This window comes from Cuculus canorus, chromosome 1, assembly GCF_017976375.1.
Source record: "Cuculus canorus isolate bCucCan1 chromosome 1, bCucCan1.pri, whole genome shotgun sequence".
In the NCBI taxonomy this organism is placed as follows: domain Eukaryota; kingdom Metazoa; phylum Chordata; class Aves; order Cuculiformes; family Cuculidae; genus Cuculus; species Cuculus canorus.
Window position 1 is genome coordinate 132,321,108 of NC_071401.1, and position 22,640 is coordinate 132,343,747.

At 42.6% G+C, this 22,640-nt stretch overlaps 2 protein-coding genes across 2 annotated transcripts in view; one reads left to right on the plus strand and one right to left on the minus strand.

The window, feature by feature from the left end:
* Positions 1 to 4,177: 4,177 nt before the first annotated feature.
* Positions 4,178 to 22,640, minus strand: part of LOC104060653 (histone H2A-beta, sperm) — a 47,200-nt gene continuing 28,737 nt past the window's right edge. Inside the window, exon 2 of the mRNA XM_054069405.1 lies at positions 4,178 to 5,396. Coding sequence (XP_053925380.1) covers positions 4,247 to 4,750 — 504 coding nt within the window. The 5' untranslated portion in view covers positions 4,751 to 5,396 and the 3' untranslated portion in view covers positions 4,178 to 4,246. The remainder of the gene's footprint in view (positions 5,397 to 22,640) is intronic.
* LOC104060656 (ovostatin) overlaps positions 21,418 to 22,640 on the plus strand; it is a 30,639-nt gene continuing 29,416 nt past the window's right edge. The window contains exon 1 of the mRNA XM_009562468.2: positions 21,418 to 21,576. Within this exon, the coding sequence (XP_009560763.2) occupies positions 21,512 to 21,576 (65 nt within the window). The 5' untranslated portion in view covers positions 21,418 to 21,511. The remainder of the gene's footprint in view (positions 21,577 to 22,640) is intronic.

Sequence of the window (22,640 nt, forward strand, 5' to 3'; positions counted from 1 at the left end):
CTGATGGGACTTCTGCAAAAAGCACAGGTGATTCCCAGTGTCATCGTTGTGCTGTGACACAGGTCACAGTGGGCATTGTTAAAAGTTAAGATTTCTCATTTTGCAAAATGTTTACTTGTCTGCTGGCGATGATGTTAGGGCCTGGCTGCACAGGGCTGGCAGACATTGCTTGGAGAAGGCACTGGGGATGTGAGCAAACCCAATGCAAAACCAAACCGTTCCCCTCCAAGATAAGGACAGACAATGACCTCTGCTTCTCTGCCTTCCTTGGCCATGGACAGCCAGCACCACCTGCTCTGCACTCTCCCCCTCTGCCACAGCCCAAGGGTCTCTTGGCACGGCTGCTTCAGTGTAGGAATGCAGGCACGACAGATGCAGTTGGGGAAGAAAGCTCCAGACCTTCACTGTGACTCCCACTGCTGTACCTGACCTATCCACTCTCATGTCCATAATGAATATAACCCTTCTTCTGTTTGCAGGCATGTGCACAAATGCACCTACACATATATTTTAATGACAGCTTGTCAGGAATAAAAGTTCATCTTGGGCTTTTACTCTGAACCTGAAAAATTGTTGCTCTGATTGGGATTGCTAAACTGTGATCTGGGTCAAGAAACAAGGGTCACCCTTTTGGAAAGACACAAATTGCCCAGTTTCATTCCTTTATGCATAAGAGGCATAACACAGGGCATTCCTCCCTGTCACCACCTCTAGATCTTCCACTGTTTTGCCCCAGCAAATATGGGGCTTTATTGTCTCCCATTTTCCCATGTTGAGTGTGATAATTCTCTGTAGCTCCAGGATCCCCTTTCATCCCAAACATTTAATCTTCTGCCGTATGCCACTGCTGACCCATTTTCCTCTCTACACTCATTTCGTTTCTTAATTTTGCATCCATTTTCACTCCCTTCATGTGCCTTGGAGGCTCTGAAAATGCCTGATACCGTTTAGAGCAGGTCGGCACGTGTCCCTATGAGTCCTTCTGTACTGCCAAAGCTTGCTTGTGCCCATGTCCCCCACTCATGGCTCAGTCCCATTGTTAAAGATTCTGCTATGGTGCTCTGTGTAGTGGAAACAACTCCACCCATTTGGAGTTGACTGCTTCCTTCTTTCACCTCATGCTGAAGAAGGAGCACTGTTTTTCTTATGTCACGGAGACAGAGGACAAACTTGCAGAGAGGACTTGAAACCACTGAGCCCACAGGGCCATTAGCAAAGATGTTGTAAGCAGTGACAAGGCCTGGACTTTGAGAGTTTCAGAGATGGCATCTGTTGTCTCCTCCTCCACTACCTTTGCAATGTCACAATATGGAATATTGTTATAAAGAAAAGGAGAAAACAATCTGTGTTGAAAATAAATGATCAGAGATCGTCACCCTTGAAAAATTCATTTTATAGACAGGAATTCCAGTGCAGTTACTTAACACAGTTCAAACATAAGGGTTAAAGTTAAGGATGTGCTGTCCTGTGTCTCTGTCTCCGACCAGGTTATAGTCTGCTACACACCTCAACACCAGGAAAGGAGAGAACCAAAATGCTGGTTATCCTTGGCTCCTTTTCTGGTTTCCAGGTGTGGGGTGCTTTATTACAGCAGGTGACTTTGTTGCATCTGGATCATTGGTTATTAGTCACAAATACCTGTTTGTTCTATACATTCGCTGTAGTATCAGTATTTACATCAGCATTGTTTACATGAAGTCTGAGGTGCCACTGAGACCATTTCCCAGGTGTCTTAGAGATGTGTTGATGTGCCGTGTGTTGTCTCAGAGGCTTAAAGACTGTGGGAGATGGAAGTGCCTTTCCCCTTGTCTCCACTGGAAACCACTTCTGGTTGTAAAATGAGATTGAAAAAGAGTGTGTTTCAGCTGAGTTGAAGCGCTTCATGCCTCGAGTTTCTAATAAAATCCTGCAATGAGCTCTGCCACGTGTTTGTAGCAGGTTTGAGTGGAATATGTTAGCCTATGGAAACAGACACCTGTCTGACCATGCCCTGCACCTGGTCCCTACAGTCTCTCCTGTCTTCTTATTAAACTCTGTTCCTGACTGTTCCCTGGATGAGGGGCTTTCTATTCTGTATGTCTGTGTATGGAGGTCTGAGTGCCATCCGGTGGCAAGGGGACCCTCGGTCAGAAGGAGCCATGATTCTGATACGCCAATGACAGGGGAGACCGAAGAGTGTGCGTAGCATCTGAACGTGGATGTGTGCATGTCAGTGTGTTTTCACTAGCAAATATTGAACAGGACTAGCCGTCAAGTAGGATAACAGGTTTGACAGCCAGACATGGGAGTGACTGTAAGTCTGGACTAGTTACCAGAGAGGCCAGAGGGTCTGAGAGTCAGATACTGGAGGGACTAAGAGGTCCGAGTCAGCAACAGGAGAGACTGGTCAGCTACCAGGAAGGGCAGCAGGTCTGAATGAGCTAAGGGAGAGACCTATTGTTGTTTTTGTGAGTGTGTGTAAAACCAGGAGACCAGGTGGTCTGGGAAGCAGTTACTGAATAGATTGTCTAAGACCAGTTACTAGGGGAATCCATAGGGTGTCTGTGTATGCATGTGTGTAGGTCTGAGCACCAGCAACCAGAGTGGGATTGCAGCTCAGGAAGGTTGTCTGTCAGGCAACAGAAAGTGGGGAGACCAGGGAGATCCCAGGTGAGCTGTTGATTAGGCTGTCTGTCTAGATCAGCCGCTGAATGGATTCTTATTTTAATACACATTCATGAAAATACGTAATAAATGTACATGTGTATAAATATTATAAATATCAATATTTTACACACACACACACACATTTCCACTAACAAGCTTTCATCCTGATCAGGTAGAAATGGGAGAAGGATGAGGCCACAGGAGCTGCTCACATTTCTGTGAGTGCTATTTGCTGTTCGTGGTAATCCGTGTCATGGTGCATACGGGTAGGTAAGAGTAATGTGTATATGGGCATGTGTTCCTATTGACAACACATGCTCAGCTTCCCTACTGCCTGGCCCTGGGGACAAGGACCTGCGCACAAGGACCTGCAGCAGCCTTGCCTCTATTAGCCTGCCAGATTCAGGAACACCAGTGATGAAACCACCCTTGTTGGTGACCTGGTGCCTCAGGTGTTGCATATTGTCAGGGAGCAGCAAGGGCCAGCTGCTCTGCAAGGGATGGGGTGCTAGGAGGCAAGAGCAGCAACCTGGCTGGCAGAGGGGATGGCTGTGCTGCCAAGTGCTTGATCCTGCTGTAACCAAGCAAGGTGACCAGGGCAGGTCCCTGGTCAGTGATCAGGTCCAGACACTGTCCAGTAATCGTCAGGCAAGTCCTCAGTCATGATGCAGGTTTGAGGTCAGTTCGGGAAGGCAGGGTCCAGGCTTAGATCAGTGGGGCTTATGGCCACACTGAGACAGTGCAAAAGGCTGCCAAGTCATTGAGAAGCCACGTCATCTCCCTTTATCCACCTGAAAGTGATATGCTTGGCCAGGGCCAAACTGTAGAGCAGCAAAACGTGAGGTTTCTAGCAACAGCTTAGCAGACAGTAAGGGACCTGCAATCTACCGGTCAGGCAGCTGAAGCTGCGGCTTTCTCACAGCTCTGAACTGCTGCCTTCCTTGTCCTTTCTGTGTTCTTGTGGTCCTTCCGCATTGCTTCTGCCTGCTTCTGGTTTCCTCAAGGAGAGCACGAGGTCTTAAAAGGTTCAGAAGACCCTGCTCTGACCTGACTCTTTAAAGGGACTCCCACTAGCATTCCCCTCATTGTAACACCCACTCAATAATGGCTGCCAGGTCCTGTCTGCATCAGAAAACCTAATTGTCTTTCAGATGTGGTCTTCTATTCCCCCTCAGGACTGTGCAAGAAGGACATGAAGGTCCCTTTGCTCTTCCAGAAACATGCTCCCTCACCATCCTTCACAGCCTGTGACCGTCCTTTTGGGAATGGATCCCCTCTTCTCCCAGCTGCTTTCAGACCAAGTGCAAAATTGAGCTGGAGGCAGCTGCTGCCTGTCAGGGACAGTTGCCCTGCAGGCATGTTCCTGCCCCCCTCCCAACAAAGGACTGAGCTACCACCTCTCTTTACAGATCTTTAAGCCTATGTCCAGCTCTGTGCCCTCATTTATCCAGAAGAAATGAATCCAACTCACTGCACAAATGGCATTGCAGAAGTTTTTATTATACCATTAGATGACAGAGATGGATTTGGCCAGAGCCTTGCAAACATGACAGTCCTTGCCTTCTCTTGCTGGTGGGAGGCAAGTGCTTCTGCTTTCTTCTCACTTGGCAGCAGCTGTGGCGTAGGCACGTGCAGCCCGTGGCCTGGAGCTCTTCCCCTTCTTGCTCATCTTCTTTCTGGAGAGTGGGGCCACGCGTTCGCTTTGGAGGACAGCCCTGCCACAGTGCCTGAGCATGCTGTCTTGCAGGAGTTTCTTGAGTGCGGAGCTCTTTTGCACCGCCATCTTCAAGTGTGATGGAGAAATGCGCCGCTGGTTGCTCTTCTTGGCAACCTCGCCAGCCACATCCAGGAGCTTGTGCGTCACACACTGCATCACCGCAGCCAGATAGACGGGGGCGTTGGCTGCAAAGCGCTTAGCAAAGTGGCCTCTGCGCAGGTGCCTCTCCACGCGGCTCACAGGAAAGAGCAGCCCAGCCCGGGAGGAGCGGGAGGAGTAGCATCTTTTGACCTTTGCTTTGCTGCGTTCAGAGGGAGCCTCAGAAGATGATGCTTCAGATTCTGTCTCCTGCTCTGACACCGTGTAGCTGTCCTCTGCTCCAGACATGCTGCTTGCAGTTTGCTCCTGCCGGTCTCTGCACCGTACGTCTTCCCGTGCCCTGTCTGCCTTCTCTGCCTGTCTTTGCTTTCCTTGATGGCCCTCGGTGTTGGTTCCTGTCTCTGGAATCAGGTTGCCTAGGCCTGGCCAAGCCTTGTCTGCGGCAAGGTGGCTCCTTGGAAGAGGTGCTTGTGCTCAGCTGCTGTCCTTGTGCAGGCTCTGGCCCTTTGATCACCTGGGCAACAGGAGCAAGGACTCTCCTGGAGTGTCAGGGACCAACAGGAAAGGACTTCTTGTGTGACCTCACCTCCCTCCTTATGACATCACCCCTGCTGGCTCCGCCCCTTGTGGGTGAGCTCAGGGAGCAGCTCTCTCCTCAGCTCTGCTCCTTTTCCCATGGTATATTCCAATGCCTGTACCACTAGCAGGAATGCACTCGATCTTATATTTAGCTTGTAGTATTAACAGTGAAGTATTGTTTCTTTCCTATTTCCCTGAAGTTCTTATCATTGATAGAATCTGATTTTTAATGCTTCAGTCTGTTTAAGCAGTCATTTATCCAAATCAACATCTATGAACCCTTCTATTATTGTGGCATTGTTCCTTACACGTACTTCACAAATCAAGGCTCCTGATATCCATGATCAAGAGGCATCTGAATAAAGAATGCAACAAGAAATAAAGGCATGGCATGACTTAATTGGTGTAGAAGGTTGTCAATCAAATAACCAGTGAACAAGAACAGCAACAATTTAAAGCTGTAAAGATAAGGTGACAAAAAAATTAAAAACAGGCTTGAAGTTATTAAATACTCAAGTAGGAAAATAAAGAAACTTGAGACTCACCACTTTTTTCCTCAGACTTGCAAAGCACAAGAGAGTATAATCAGGCGAAAGATTGCAGCAAATCTCTGCTTACAGAAGATGCAAAGGCACAACCAAAATTCAGTTAATAATGATTGATAATTGCCAATCAAGAAGAACCTCTAGAAAACTGATGAAGACAGTAGCTCCTGACATGTCTCCCCTGTGGCACTATTATTCCTTCCCAGATTACTTGGATACACATCTTGGCATGTGTTAACAGAAGAAAATGAGCAAGCGAAAACCATGGCAGAAAGAACATGAGTGAAATCAGTTTTGCTTGAAATAAAGACTACCTTCCACTTCTAGAAGGATTCACATTGAGCCTTCCTGTGAAAAATTTTGTAGAGAACAGAGCATTTTTTTAACGTGTACAAAACTAGGAACAAAGCATAAAAAATTAAAAAACAGCTTCTACTCCCTGTTTGTCCTGTTTTCTTTGTTTTTTTTCCCCCATTTTATCATACACTATTAGAAGGACTTTCATTTTAAAAAGCTACTCACCAATATGGACATTTATAAATTAAAATAGATTTTTCTCTGGAAGAGAACTGAGGACAACCTATTGCTTCCATCTTCATTCCCTTAATTTTACATGTTTTCTCCATGACTTTGTGCCTCTGTGCCCAAAATTCCATGCACCAGAAAAGTTCAGAAAGATATGAAGTCAAGCAAAACTCAATGTAAATAACAGGAAACATCTCCTAAAATCATAGGTTTACTTGATGATGCAACTGTCTTCTGTGTGGAAATAGAGCAAGACTCAATCTTAAAAGTACTGCAAAGCATTGTAAATTGTAGAAGAATAAATTCCCTGGTCTATTCCAGCTATGGGGGAAGAAAGGGAAGGACGTGAGATAATATTAGGTATTACATTGTTAATTTCTATGTTTTCTTCTATCTGAGAGAAAACATGGCCTCAGATTGCATGTTGCCTTCCTCCTACATTTAACTGTGCAAATGATTGTGTCTTATAGTTCAATGAGCAAATTGTGGATCCTGCAATGGTATGACAATATCGTCCCACCAAAACAGTGAGTTGCCTAGAACTTCTTCAAAACAGGTGCTATTAAGTCACCTGTGTTGGAAAAATCTCTCCACTGCATAACCTGAGAGTCAAGTGCTGGAAAGTTGACACCCATATAAAGAAGCATTTAACCTCAAATTTCCAAATTCCTAATTTCCACTGTGGACTTGCACATGACGGTTGTCATTCCATGATCAGTTCAAGACACTAAAAGCAGTCGCCACTGCACTTTGTGTACCACTGCCAACATTTACAATGCTACAAAACGAACTACCTGCTGTACTGGTGAACTGGTCCAACCTAGAACTAGCCTCCAAGACTACATTCCACCCTACAATATTCCATCTGGCTAACCCAGGGCGTATGAAAATGCACATGCTGGCACAGGAGGAGGGCACCAGGTTAGTTCTGGCCACAGTGCTCACAGAAATTCTGTATAGCTTGCTTCTCCGGATTTCATTTCACTAGAAACAGTTTGGCTCTGAAGGCTACAATAATGTGACAGAAGAGTAAAATTTGTCTGAGGTACAAGTGAAAATCTATGCAAACATAGCTGAAACAAACAGCCACAAAGAACAATGTGCTATTATAAAGCAAAGCACTGAAAAAGGATGGATGCACATCTGGAAGTATAAATTCAGATTTTCAAGAAAAATAGTCAGAACATTCAAGGAATGACAAAGCCTCATTCCCTTTGGGCTAATATCTTTTCTCTCCCTTCCAGAGCTACTTGCCCTCAGTAGGTCTTTGCTCTCTCAGTACTGAGCACATCTATGCCTGGCATCTATTGCAGAATGGTCTTGCAGAAAAGTTCTGGATTGTGAATGGAACGATCCTCGTGTAGATCCCCCAAATCACACAATATTTGGGAAGTGAAATAATAAAGTTCATTAACTTTGAGGACATTTTCACTGTTAAAATGGAGAAGATCATTAGAGAGAACATGTGTGTAATTACACAGACACCTGACTTGAACACTTACAACAGGAAGGGAATTTTGCATCAAATTCACGTGAGCCTTTTACAGCACTGAAAACAAGGTTAAAAACTGTTAGCATTTGACTTTTACTGTTCTTTTTTTAATTATTATTTAAAACCATGATTCTGCCTAATCCTGTGGCATAAAACTTGTGCCATCATGCATATACATGCATACTTTTAGATAAACATGGCTTTATTCAGCTGAAAAGGCAAGGAGGAGCACCAAAACCCAGGCTCACAGGCAACACGACTTTTTCAAGTTCTTCAGCCGCCAATAATACTACAAGACTGGCCCATTTTATTTGCTCTAGCACTCAAGTGTCCCCACACCCTTAGTCCTTCCAGGTCAGCTCAGAAAGCAAACCTAGCCTACATCACCAGCAACGTTTGACTGTCAAGAAACACCTGGAGCAATCCAGGGCAGCCTCCCCACCCCCCAAAACCCACCACCTCCACTGCTGCCAGCCTGGGAGGCAAATAATGTCTTGTCCCAATGTCTTTTTAGCATTGAAAACTACTGTTTTCTTCTTAGAGAACAGGATTCCAACACACAACATGCAACTTCCTGAACTAAAGCTTTCACTACTAACAGCCCTAGATCCACCTGGGTCAAACAGCTTTACTTTCATGTGTATCAGGTGAAAATTCTTCTTGTATCTAGAAAAAGCCTTTTTAAACTGCTCCTTCTCATGAAGCTTCCAAGTATCTGAGCCTAGTAATAAACAGCAACACACGAGTGATTAGATTGCTCACAGAGAAATCAGCACCATTTATTCTTCAAGTATCGACATCTCTCCTCCTTCAAAGATGAATGACCAAGGACAGCAGTGAATTTCTTGGCACCAGTAGTTGTTAAGGCCAGCGGATGGGCCCTGCGTGCTATAAAGCACAGGCATGGCATAAAAGAAGAGCATACAGCAAGGACGATTTGGCATTGTCACATTTTGGTGCATTTCTCCCATTGGGTGTCAGTGCAGGGCAGGACACACAAAGCAGCAGGCTGCAACACAAGACCAGGGCACTGCCCATCCAAGACAGCACCGTGACCAGATTAAAATCAGAGTGTTTTGCTATTGCTAGCCCTGCCCCAAAGAACATGAATTATGTTCACACATAATTTTAAATAAATTCTTTAAATCAGGAGGCAGAAAGGGAATTGAAGTATCTGTTGGGATTCCAGGCAAAGGAAAAAGCTCTGCTTCCAGTTTACTTGCGTAATGATAATTAACCAAAGAGTGGGATTCTGATTTCTGAGGCCTCCTGGGGAGCAGCATATCCATAGCCTCCTGCAAGATTTAATGTAAAATTAAATCTCCAGATTATCCCGCATGAGGAGCAAAAAGGTGAATTCTTGCTTTCAGCTATGGTGCTACTTCAGCGATTCAGGCCACTGCAGGAAGATTTTGCCCATGCTGGTCAATGCTTAACACCAGCTCTTCAGGATCACCTCAGCACACTGAAGTTTAAGGAAATATTTCCTCAATTCAATTAAGGAAACAACCTTAGGAGATGTTTGGGGACCAAGCTGCGGGACCCCACTGCCACCACCTCCAGGAGAAGATTTCTCTCTGCTGGAATCACTTTGGGCCCATGCCTGCTACAGAGGTGCTCACAGATCCATGGCACACACTGAGTCCTCCGCTATATCAGAGTGTTTTTAAATAACACGGAGCAGAGCAGACCCACTCTGGGCTTAATGAGGGCCAGGTGGGAGGCATTTTCTCAGCAAGGAGCATGTAGTGATGTTGCAGTTGTCAAGCACAGGATGTTTATCTAGAACAGACCTTGTTTTTTATCTAACAAGGTAATTCCTTCATTCCTAACTTTTGGGGTAGCAGTACTTATCTTCTCCAAATTGCCACCTGATGTGCAAGAGTCAAACAAACTCTTCTTTATACACCAGGGCAGGCTCTGTAATTCCTGGAACAGTTAATGCAAACTGAAGGAACAGGCAGCAGGCAAGAACTCTTCATGGCCAGCAGGGTGAGGGAGGGGATTCTGCCCCTCTGCTCCACTCTTGTGAGACTTCATCTCAAGTATCGAGTCCCGTTCTGGAATTCTCAACACAAGAAGGATATGGAACTGTCGGAACGGGTCCAGAGGAGGGCAAAGATGATCAAAGGGCTGGAGGACAGGCTGAGAGAGTTGGGCTTGTTCAGCCTGGAGAAGAGAAGACTCCAAGGAGATCATATAGCAACGTCCCAGTACCTGAAAGGGTGTGTATAGAAAAGCTGGGGAGGACAGTTCACAAAGGTTTGTAGTGATAGTACTAGAGGCAATGGCTATAAACTGGAGAGGGGCAGATTTAGACTAGACTTAAGGAGGAATTTCTTCACTATGATAGTGGTGAGGCACTGGCACAGGTTGCCCAGGGAAGTAGTGGATGCCGCATCCCTGGAGGTGTTCAAGGCCGGGTTGGATGGGACCTGGGGTAGCCTGATCTAGTGGGAGGTGTCCCATGGCAGGGTGGTTGGAACTAGACAATCTTTAAGGTCCCTTCCAACCCAAATTATTCTATGATTCTAGGCCACAGAACAGAAACTGTGAGCAATGCCCAGCTACCACCACTGACAAAGGCTGTCCCAGTCTGTCATTAATTGTAGCCAAATAGCTGCTTTTACCATAATGTTGTGTTGTGTTTCATGCAGACAATGCAAGACCAGCTCTGTGTTCATTCTTTATTATTTATTTATTCTTTATTTATTATTTATTCACTGTTCTATCTGAACTGAGCAACCTCCTTTCCTCTAATGCTGTTGTGTGGGAAGCTGGTCAAGAAAAGAAGGGAGAGAACCCAAATGTACACAAAATTGCTGGGAAAACATCAGTCGCTCAGACAGGAGGTGATATCTCTAGGATCAAAATATTACTAGTACAAAAGATATCACATATATGAGCCTGGTAAGACACCCTGTTATTCTGTTTTCTGGTTCTCAGCAATTATTCAAATCCAAAGACTCTGCCTCTGTCCTCCAACATTCAAATCCAAGTGCCAATGCATTACAAGCAATTTGCAGCAGGGAAACTGCTGCTACACCTAAGAAAGAAGTTAAGATGAGGATGTGCAGATGCTGATCTGCTGCAAGTGGTTTATCCACAGCACTACTGTTTCCACAAACCTATGGGAAAGGAGTGACTCAGTTGCCAATTCCCTCCCTCATTTTAAAGAAAAAAAAAGGATATTGCCACTTTCAAAATCTGATTTAATACAGCATATATTTTCAGAAGAAGTAAAAGCACATGAAATGACAAAACTCCTACTGGACTCCACTTTTTTACTCCCAGGTGATCATGATCCTTCTGGACTAGAAGCTGAATACTGGAGCACCTACCTGTACTGGAGAATTACATATTCCCAGCTACACTCCTGCCATGTAAACACAAGTACAACTTAGACTGTAAACTCTGAACAGTAGGCACCTTTCAAGGCTTCTGACTGTATCCTCCCAAAGGGCAAGCAGCTGAACAGCAGGACAGCCTTCCTTGTTGGATGCTAATGCTTTAAGACAGTGACAAGGCAAGCAGCTGATTACTGTTGCATTTTGCAAAGCTGACAATCAAGTATGCTCAGTGCAGAAAAAAACAAACCCACCAGTGCCACAGCTGTTGAAATATATAGAGCATATCTTCAACCAGCATAAATAAACAGCGTATAGAGCCGATCTCTTTTAGTTATTTATAAAACATTATAATTTTTATGTAACTGGCTATTTTAATTTAAATTTAAAACAGGAGAGAGAATTTCAAACCCAACACCAGATCAATGAGCTCCATGTTTGAAGAGTGTCTGTCCTCTCCACAAAGATCATAGCATGTGAACCACATCCCTGTTGCACTTACTCTGTAGTTCACAGATCCTTACGTATCTGCATAAATACAAAACACTGAAAGATGTTGTTCAGTCTTTCATCTTACTCTTTATCCAAGAGAAAACTTGAACAATATGGCCAGCAGACCACAGAGTCCTACAATGTAAGAAAATAACAAGTAGAGACATGGTTGCATGAAAGGGTGGCAGAAGAAAACAAAATACTAAAATATTGCTAACTTTTACTTCTGTAATGTTGAAGAGTCCTCTGCATCAGAGCTCTGTTTGAAAAACCAAACCAAAGTGCATCTGAGTGAACTTTGCAACTCAAGCATCATTATTAGATAAAAAGAATGATTTTAAGTCTATAAAGTTTTAATGCAGAGGATTGCTCTTCTTTTCTGCCCAGGGAAACATGTATCAGACAACTCCCCAATCTACTAATAAGCACTGGCCTCAGAGCTGGGCCACCCCTGGGCTATTTGGAGATTGCCCTGGTAGTGTTAGCTTTTGGATCTCAGAGGACAGTGCTACAGTCTGGTAATAATGCAGTGCATTAACCGCTGCCTGATGCAGCTTATTTTCTGAACACAAACTCAGCAGAAACAATTTCTCATGTTTCTCCTACCTTTTAATTCCCTTTTAGAGAGACACCAGCTGAAAAGTCAATCACTTTTTTGTAATCCTATTAGAAGCCTAGCTTGTCTAAAGCTGCAAGTGAAGAGTCAGTGCCACCTGTGTTGAAAACAGTGATTTTGTGTATAAACATCAGACTCTGGCTAACAGACATGCAAGTTCTCCTTCAAGATGAAGAAATCAAGCACCAGAATACAACTCAGTATCATTAAGTCACTTAGAGAAGCAACTTCTCTTGAGAGATGCATCCCACAGTAATTCAGCAGCATAGAGGAACACTACAGAATAGCTCACAAGAAGCTGCAAGTTCAACATTGAACTGAGATTTCAAAGAAGACTTAGCAAATACTGCCGCATTATTCCATCTCCTGTGGAGACATACCACCTTTTTAACTCCTAAATCAGCAAGAGAAGAGGAAAACACCTGCAAGAGAGACAAACTAACATTCAAGTGTGGTGGAAGAAGGTTTAATAAAAAAGCATCGCAGCAAAATACACCATGTAAATTCCAAGTTGACATCGGCCTGAGAATACTCATTCTCTAGGACCATCCAAGAAAAGTGAAAGCAGAGGAACTGTCCTACACCTGAAAGTACCAAATGTCCTTTTAAGCATGCCCAACAACACAAAGTGAGTCTTCGGGAAGAAATATACACGTAGAAACATTAATTGCCTGACCCAGCTAAAGATTATGAATTTCAGTAGACTACAGCAGAGATAAGCTAACACATCAGTTTTGTTTTGTCTAACAATAACATGCTTTTAACCTGCCAACTGAGTTTAGCACAGGAATATGAATTAATGATCAGCTGCATTTACCTCAGAGTAGCTGATATTTGGCACGTCTTTGGACAGCTTTAATATTCTGCCAAACAGATTTAAAAGAAAGGGCATCGAATAATGTGAAAAATGCATAAATTACCTGAGTGGTGATGCTTCCTAGCCCACTCACAACTTTAGAAGTTTTAGTCTGCTTAGTTCTCATTCCTGCCCTTTTCCACTGAAATGTTCCCTAGTTTCCTCCCTAGCATAGATTAAACCACATCTTACTCACTCCTTGTTTCAACTCCTCATTCTATGTTTTCACAGAGCATTTTCATACTGGGCATGGCACACTGCTTGCCCACTCAAGCCAGAAAGGTGCATTGTAACTTTGCTAGAAGCACCTCTGGGGTTTTATGTTGGTTTGACTAGAAGAGGCACAAGAGCTACTTTAGATCTCCTCACAGCAGGGAAATGCGTTTGAATTCACAGTGCAATGCTTCCATTCCACTGGCTGGTGCCCACCCTGCAAGCTCCATTCTTGTGACCTGGCCACCTTGGGTCACCTTACAAAATCCAGTATCCTCAAATTCTTGGTGGTCCCACTGAAAGAATCCCCCGCAGGATCTCCTGGGGAGTCTGTCTGCCTGTTCACTCCTCTAGGACCTCCACGGGCCTCTGTACCCTCAGCCCTTGTCAGCCACCAGAGCCCAGACAGGAAGGACCAGTGTGTCAAGTCTAGCAGCTCCATGCAACCCATCAGCTCCCTTTCTGGGCAATAAGTAACAGAGAATTAGATAAATTACAGAGACTACTGACTTCAGGTACTGCTATGGTAAGACATGCACTTCTCCCATCTTCTGGTTGAGGAACTTCGCCTGCTGCCTGGAAAGCCAAAGCCTCTCAACAGAAACAGGGTAAGGAGGTTACAGCTGTCAAGATCTTGCTGAGGAGGTCTTCAGGTGGCTCCTGGTCTCCCTGAGATATCATTTGCCCAATGCCCACTCTAGACTGTCAACAGATGTGCCTAGGGTCATCCCCACCAATATGTCACCAGTCCCTCTGCTCTGTCTCCTCAGCACACTTCCCTGTCTCTCTCCTGATTAGCTGTTGTCTCCAGTATTTGTCAGTATTTGCCCCTCTCTGTTTGACGCAAGAGCATCTATCCAGCAACAGCTTTGTATTCAGTTTCCTTTTGCTTCCTGATTGCTTGTCTGTGTGCCTTGCACCGCACCCATAGCCACCACTCCCAATTCCTGGCAGTCCCAGGACAGCCAGGGATGTGCATGATTGCTCATTAATTACTGGGTAATCATCTCCAGATTATGAAAAATGTAGCAATTGTTTATGATGATGGTATTCCTGCACCTCTTGTAAAGGTGGATTTTCACTCTTGTCCAAATGGCCCTGGCTGCAGCATCACCTCGTTACCAGCTCTGCTTTGGACCGGGGTTGGAGAGCCTCATTCCCCTCTGTGCAGGACAGTTCCGAATTAAGCATCAGGACTCTTTCTTGTGTTCCCTCAGGAACTGCTGGTTTTACTTCCCTCTATGCAGCCTGAACAAGGGTCAGGAAGCTGCAACACAAGAGTGTAATCCAGGATTATAATGAACATACATCTGGCATTCACTGTAGCATGGGGAAAACATGTGGTGGCTGGTGTCACTGTGGTAATAAGGATTTCTTTCAGTTTTGGGATGTCCTTTTACTACCTGACTTTCCGGAGAGGATCTGAATTCAGTAGTCTCCTTTTCCACAGCAGCACCAGTCTCCAAACCAAGTAGTTGTAGACTGGAAGGTGACACAGTCCCATTCTAGAGATCTTCAAAATTTCCTTCAATTGTCAGTGGCCCAAAGCATTTGCTTTCGGCACCAATTCAACTGTATTCACTTCAGAGAGAGGTCACATTCCTACAAGATTCAGAAACACTGAAAATTAGAGCAATTACTAATCTAACAAAGTGAAGGCAAACTGAAATATTGTCAGGTCGGGTAAAACAGATGGATGATGCTCTGCATAGCTTGAGTGTGCTATATAAAGATAGATAAAATTGCAAAATTAACTTTGGGATTTAAAATTAACTTTTGATCAAGTTCTGGCCTTTGCTTCCAGATCTCACCAACAGAAAGTAGCTTCTTGGTTTTGTAAGAATGAAAACATCTAGCTTCCAACATCAGATGAGTTTCAGCATTGGGCAGCTTTTGTTACCCGGCAAAGAGAGCAACTCATCAAGTTCTTGCTTCTGCAGTGAATCAGCTATGGTGCAGCCCAGTGCTCCTCTAACATCAGGTCCCACCTGCAGGCTGACTGAGAAAGAACATTTTGGTAATTAAAGCATGTAAATGAGAATCCGCTTTAAACTTTATATCTGACACACTTTGATCAAGATCCAGACCCTTGACTGCACTGTGCTTCACTTTCTCAGTCTAGAGGCTGATTTTTTTCTTTTAGACAACAAAATTAGGATGATCTATATTAAACGTCACAGCTTTCATACCTTGCCTAAACATTTCCCATCGACGTCATTGTTGGCTAGTTCCTGTTGGTCACTGTCCCACAAACCGAGCGCTGCAGGGCTCAAATTACCCAGTATGAACTGTGGATTTTCAAGCTAGCAACAGGGAAGAGTGACGTCACTAATGGATGTAAATAGATTCCTCTCACTGCTGTAGTGAAAACTAAAGGTATTTCTCCTGGAAAATGTGAGTTCTTCTACTGGATGTCCTGCAGAGTGATTTTATCAGTAGGGAAAAGTGAAGTAGATGCACAATGTGATTTGAGCTGCAAAGTCTTTGATCCTTGGTCTCTGCAAGAATGACTAGCTCTTCAGGCAGAATGAGGGGACATGCAAAGGCCTTGGTTTTGCTTCCTGAAGAGTCACTCTTGAAGGCTTCTCCAATGTCCTGTTGCTCACATGTTACCTCACTGAATTCTGTCCCTTGCAAAATCACAGTGGGTACCACAACAGATACATGTGGCTACTGCCATTGTTTCATATCACCAAGATGAAGTTTTCAGCAGCCCATAAGCCTTTATTAGATGAAATAATACACGTGAAAAATGCCTTGTACTAAATGTAAGTCTTTGTGTTCTGAGGCATGTGTTGGAGCCTTTACTCATACTTTGCTCAAAGGACTGGGAAACTCAGGTCTTAAAGAACAAGGAAGAACGACATCACTTTAAACAGTCTCTCTTATGTCTTTCAAATAATGATTCTCCTGAGCTATTGCAGCCCATGAGATTGTATTAACTAGTTCTCTCATGAGATCATCTAGTCTTTGTAGCGTTTTCAATTAGAAATTTCAGGATGAAGATGCCTGGTTTCCTGCACATGGCAGTCCACTTGCCTTTATGATTGTTGGTATTGTTTCAATGGATCATGTAACTGGGGAACTGTTGCTTTTAGGCATCTGTTGTGCCTCAATTCTAGCTGATGCTATAGAGTAAGCAGTGGGAATCTTCCCTGGCTCAAGGACCAACTACAACTTGAGCATTCCTTCTGAAGTGGAACATATTTTTATTGACAAGGGTCATCCCAGAACAGGAAAAGCAGCAATGTTTTTAGGTCTCAAGCCTGGCTTTCCTATGATTGCAAATACACCTTCAAATACCGTAGTTTGGATGTTTCCAAGTTGATCATATGAAATAGGAGATTGCTTGGTGGGCTGGTGTAGGGTCTCGTGTATTGTTCTTTTTTTCTTTAGTAGAAAAACCCAAAACGTAGGTATGAAACCCAAATGAAATCCTTTAAAAATAGGGAGTGAGAAATTATCTAGAATCTGAGTCTGAAGAGAACTGATTCTGATTAATTCTCTTTGTAATGGAATCCAAAATTTGAGATGCTGACATTTCAGAAAGGAATTTACTTACTCTGCTTTTTTAAAGCCCTGACACAAGTCTGCCTGTGTCCACCTAAAGTGGCAGAACAATATGAATAAGGGAACAAGGAAAATAGTGAAGACAGGAAAACTTTTCTACTGAAGGAAAAAATATTTTTACCCTTTAAAAGCTCCCTACCTTTTAAAAGCTGTCATACTCGTGCCCTGTAATCAAGTGAAATACATGTTCATGTCCTTTATGGCAAAGATTTGTAGCAACCAAATCTTAAGTTAGATCAATATGAAATTGTTTCAAGATTTTGAGATGATCTAGGATAGCAATATAGTTACTGCATTACAGCTGCATTATCCATAATTTTTTGGGTATTTTATCTTTTGAGAAGTGAAATTTTGACATCAAATTGTTCATTTAAATGCAGACTATTTAATACTTATTAAGCTAACTAGAACAATAAGGAATAATAATTATTGTTTGTACTGCACTCTTCTTGATCTCATCTTCTGTCCTCATTACATGTCACTGTGGATTCTCTGGTGGACTTCTGATTCTTGTTGTCTTTGAAGAAAGATTAATTATTAGTTTTGATTGCCTTTGATAATCTTTTTTAAACTCTTTTTTTTTTTGGCCTGCCTTGCTAAGTTTATATCCTTCTATTTCCATCACTTAAACACAATAGAGTTTTCTCAAGGTTGTCTGTATACGTTATACTTTCTAGTTCAAGAATAATGGATGATATTTCAAGTATTTCATGTCATGTGTTGTTGCAATCCTTATTTTTTCATAAGCAGGGCTAAAATACATTCCTAAAAGTTGGTGTAGACAACATACTAGTTAATTTACTATCATCATATATGTAGCAATGGTCTTGCAGGGACTGAAAAGTTTACTTTTCTTAATATAACAGTTTACTTTTGTTAATATAACAGTGTCACAATGCTTAGTATTACGTAGTCTTTGCTATTGCAGAAAACAAGCAATGTCAGAAATTCATCACAAAAAGATACTGTGTACTCTACCAACCACACTGGCAACTGCCTGTTGCTGGCAAACACCCTGAGAAATATCATCCTTTGCAAAACTAAAAGCTTGCAGGTGGGGATATGCATTGTAAAAGTGGAAGGCCGTGAAGGCAAATTCATACAAAGTGTCCAAACTCTGAGACTTTTAAAGTACTAACTAGAGAATGTATGGAGACTGGGTTTTAAAACCAAAATTTTTTGTCAGAGTTGGTTTGATATATGTGCTGTGGGGAAGCATTTGTCAAATTACAGTAGAATTTCCTAAGAAGATCCCAGACTAGCAAATAGTCTGCAACTGTTGATGGGGATATTTGTGTAAGCAAAATTGAAGCTGGGGCTCCAGCTCCACATCTACTTCTTTTAGAGAAAGAAAACAGACAGTAAGAGAGGTATTGTAGTGTGGGGTGGATTGTTTGTACTTCATCTCAGATGAAGTAATGACTTAGAAAGTACTCTCAGTCCTTAAGTGTTATGCAAATATTAAGTGGAGCCATAGATGAGAAACTAGTAATTATCAATTACTCATTGTTCTGGGAAACCCAAGATTTCACTGCTCATGTTTCCACGCAACTTCCTGCTATTCCTCTGACACAAAGGAAAACAGGCAAAACTGAGGTCTGTATTGATTGAGAATTTGTATGTCTCAACTCCACTTTCAGAAAAATGCAGTGTTCTATGTGGCAAATGGACATCCTTCTATGTTTTTATTTTTGAATTTGTAACCACGTTGAGTGTCTGGATTGTGCACATACAGCTATACTGTGGAGTTTGGGACAGTGTGGGGACATCCAAGTTGTTTATTGCAAGCTAGCTGGGGTATCAGAGGTGAGATAGTTACAACCTCATAGAATTCTCTGTTCTGAGTGCAGTGTACATGCGAAACACTGAACTTAACTGCTGGAATCAGTGTTAGCCGTAAAACTTTACCCTGTTGTGTATGCATGCCCTTTGCAAAAGGGAAGAAGGGGACGTGCATCTGATGACATAAAATGTACAGGTAGATTTGGCTTTATTTGAAAGAGAACTAACTTGTGAAATGTTTACAGTGCAACTACAACAATCACCCCTCTGACCCATCTAGAGAAAGAGTGGAGAAAAGAAGATGTATGTGTATATAAAAACTCTTCATAATAGAGAGCAAATGCAGTAATATTCTGAAGTCTGGGTTGAATGAAGACATCTTGATTCTGTCCTATCCAAAGAGCATGCAACATGACTCTACTTTGGAAACTAAATATACATATGATACTTAAGCCTGTATTTACATTGGTTTGGTCTTGAAGTGCATTTGGCACTGTTCTTTATTTCATCAATTTTCTAGCTGAACTATGATCTCCAATTACATCTTTACTTACACCAAAAAAAAAGCAGTGCCAATCTAAGGTCAACAGATTGGTTTATATAACATTTGGTATCAAGGCTGCCTCTGTGTGCCTGTCTTGTTACAGCTGCTTAGTGTGGGGTTCATATTCCCCGCCATGTTAAATCTTGATCTTCATGCTTCATACACACACACCCCTCTCCCCCTGCTCCTGGCTTCTTAATCATACAACCCAAAACTTCTTCTTTTTAACTCCTACCAGAGACAACTGGAATAACTTCCTCATTGCACCACGGTCTTCTTAAGAATTATCCCTGACATGGTAGTGAAGTGCGTAAAGATAGGAGTTTACTATTTATCACAACATTTCTACAACAGAAAGACAACCTCTGGTATCAGTAACATCACTAAACTAATGAATTCACTATCTTGTTTCCAGAGAAATACATGCTCCTTAATTGATCAAAACGTAATTCCTTCTAAGATCTCAGTTTTTCAAATGCCTCCCCTTTTCTCTTATGCATGTCTGTGGATCAACAAGAAAGCCTTCTTACGTTCATGCTCAAAAGGCATGCTGCACTTAAATAAAGGATGAACTTCTGGAGCAATTTGCGTCAGAGTCCTGGAAATTATTGTTATTTCCTTCTCCCTCCTTAATTCTTTTCTATCTGTTACTTAGTACCTGTTTGAAATAAGACATGGGGTCTCAGGCTTTTTGAAGCTGCATATACAAACATGTCTGCCAAATGCCCTTAGCTGCCTTCTGCCCTCATTACAACTAATGCAGCATTAGCAAAAATGTATTATATCACGAAAAGTGAAACAGATAGAATCTGGCTTTCAACAGTCCCATATCTGCTTGTACCGCATCAATTTAATAGTCTTCATTTCCTTCTCCTGCCCCTTACCACTGAAATAACTTCAGGCCCACTCTGCATTGCCTAACATCTTTTTTAGTGCCCCTGGCTCTCTTTCATGTCCCTAACTACTCCTATAGTATATTCATCTTCCTTTACCCACTCATCATCTATTTGGTTGAGGAAGAGGAAGGGAAAGTGTCCGCTACTTCCTGTAGGTTGCAGTACCAGACATGTTGATTGGTTACCTTATTTTGTTTGGTTGTTATTTTTCTTTTCTATATGTTTTTTCTTTTCCTATCTAAGAGTGTGAATGCAGTCCCCCACTACTGTAGATTTTTTAGTTTACTGTTCTCAGACTATATTACCAAGCGTGTAGCTAACACTTCAAGGAAATTTGTTCTTCCCACCTATTCAGCAGTTGTGAGACCACACCTGTGTCCAGATTTGGGTCCCCAGTACCAGAAAGGTTTTGACAGATTGGAGGGAGTCCTATAGAATGTCACCGGAATGGTCAGCAGCAGGAACCAAGTCTACTGAAACAGACTAAGACTGTCTCATTTATCTAGCCTGGAAAAACAAAGCCTAACAGGGGATAAAACTGCAGATTTTTGCTGTGTAAAGTAGGATTATAGAGAAGACAGTGAAAGGCAAGAAGCAATGGATGCAAGTTGTAGTGTGGGAAATTCTGATTTAAGGAAAAAAAAAATCCATTACATGGTTGATTAAGCATGGGAGCAGATGTCCATGGAGATGATGTGGACTCTCCATCCTTGGAGACATTCAAAACATAATTGGACAAGCTTTTAAACTAGCCCTGCTTAAAAGGAGAGGTTGGACCATCTAAAGTCAGGAGGTCTTTTTCTATCTAAACTATGTTATGTTTCTATATCTTGATTATTCTGAATCTTCTTCTCAGTCAGATTTACTTAAAATTCACCAGTATAAGCTTGCAAGATATTTGGTGGGGGAGCCAGGATGGGGGGAAATAGCTGACTGGAAGACAGAGGAGTGAACAAATGAAGTAACACTGTAAAATTCCTTTTTCTAGAGATATGCTTGTCCTGACCACTGGCAAAAATGGTAGACAACTAGCCAACACCATTCCTTACTGAATATGACTGTGTGCACTAGGAAATCCAGATGACAATTAGGAGTTCCATCCTGTGCCATACTGAATGTAGATATAGTCTTATGCTATATTATTACTGCCCAGGACCCTAGGCAGGCATACAACACCACTGCATTACAATTACTTCTGGTTTGTGAGATGTATTTGTGGAAGATCTTCACAGAATGAGGAAATACTTAAGCAGTGGCAAATATTAACAGGCTGAAACATTAAGGAAGCTTCAGCCAAGGACATGACAATCAGAGAGGTAAGCTTCAATAAAACACTCAGATGGGCAAGAACCGGTTTGGCTTGCAATACCTCACAAAGCTATGTGAAATATGAGAGCTTCCCTAAGCTCTTGTTTGAGAGTTCAACAAGTGTGAGAACAGACAGGAGAGAGGAAGATGAACCTATGCAAATTTTATGTAGATATCTTTCATTAGAATATGATCAAAGCAGTGGAGGAGGAGCACCGTGTGAGGCCAGTTTAAAAGCCAGCCTGTCCACTTCAGATCACCTTTCTTCTTCTTCACAAACAGAGATGTGGTCAAGGATTCTGCTGAGTATTCTGTCCTTGAATTGGATTGCCACAGTGTCTTCTGAACCGTAAGAGATCCTACATTCTGTGTTTTTGTGATAAAATATTTTATTATTTTTCCCACCAGTTAATTTCTTCTGGCACATTGCTATATGATAAATTGGATGTTTGAGATCTAGGTTCTGAAAAGTGGAAGTAGATGACATTGAAGGGTGATTTGGAGTAATGCTCTCCATCATAGAAGTGCTATGAAATCTATTCAAATGACAGAAAATTAGAACTGGAGTAAATGAATTCTGAAGTGCATGGGTAAAATGGGGAGGAGATTCGAGACGAGGCAAGTAATATTAATGATCAGGATTGATATGCATCTGCAGTATAGAAAGAGTATGCTGTATGAGGTGATGCTACAGGCCATATAATGGCTGGTACTGGGGACTATGCTGAACGGCAGTGGTGTTGGTGTTAGTATTACACCTGCTGTACTGTCAGGGCTTATACAGCGCTGTCAATGTCCGTGGCTTTATCCAGATGATCTCAGCCACAACTTTCAAATGTACCCCAACATTAGAGCTTAAATTCCTTCCTCAAAAGTTCTCAAGGAAAACACTGTGAAAGCCAGAGGGTTTAGCCCAGATACAGTGTTGGTTTTAATAATTTTACTTTTGGTCTTTGAATAACTGGACAAGTGAAAATAGCAATAAAGATAATATGAGCAAGAAACCTATGGCAGAAAAAAAGGAAAGGAACAGATTACCAAGAAAATATTGTGGGATGCATGTTGTGCTGCAGAACCAGCTCATTGATTCTGTCATGCATTACATGAAATGACCAGTTTGGGCAGCAGAGAACTGGAGACTAATAGAAGGGTCTTAGCCAAATATAGCAAATCTGAAGTAATTTTTTTTAGAGGAAGAATCTGGGGAAGGAAGGCTGTCTTAATTATATAGAGTAGTATAAGTAAAAAAGCCCAGGGGAAGAAAGAAGCAAAGAATAGAGCATGCAGGTTAGATTGAGTGTTCCTTGGAACATTCGTGCATTATGCTGATTGACTTATCTGAGGGGAGAGATACCGAAAGAAAAAGAAATAAGGACTTGGTTGCACCAATTAACTAGTGCTTCTGTCATTGAT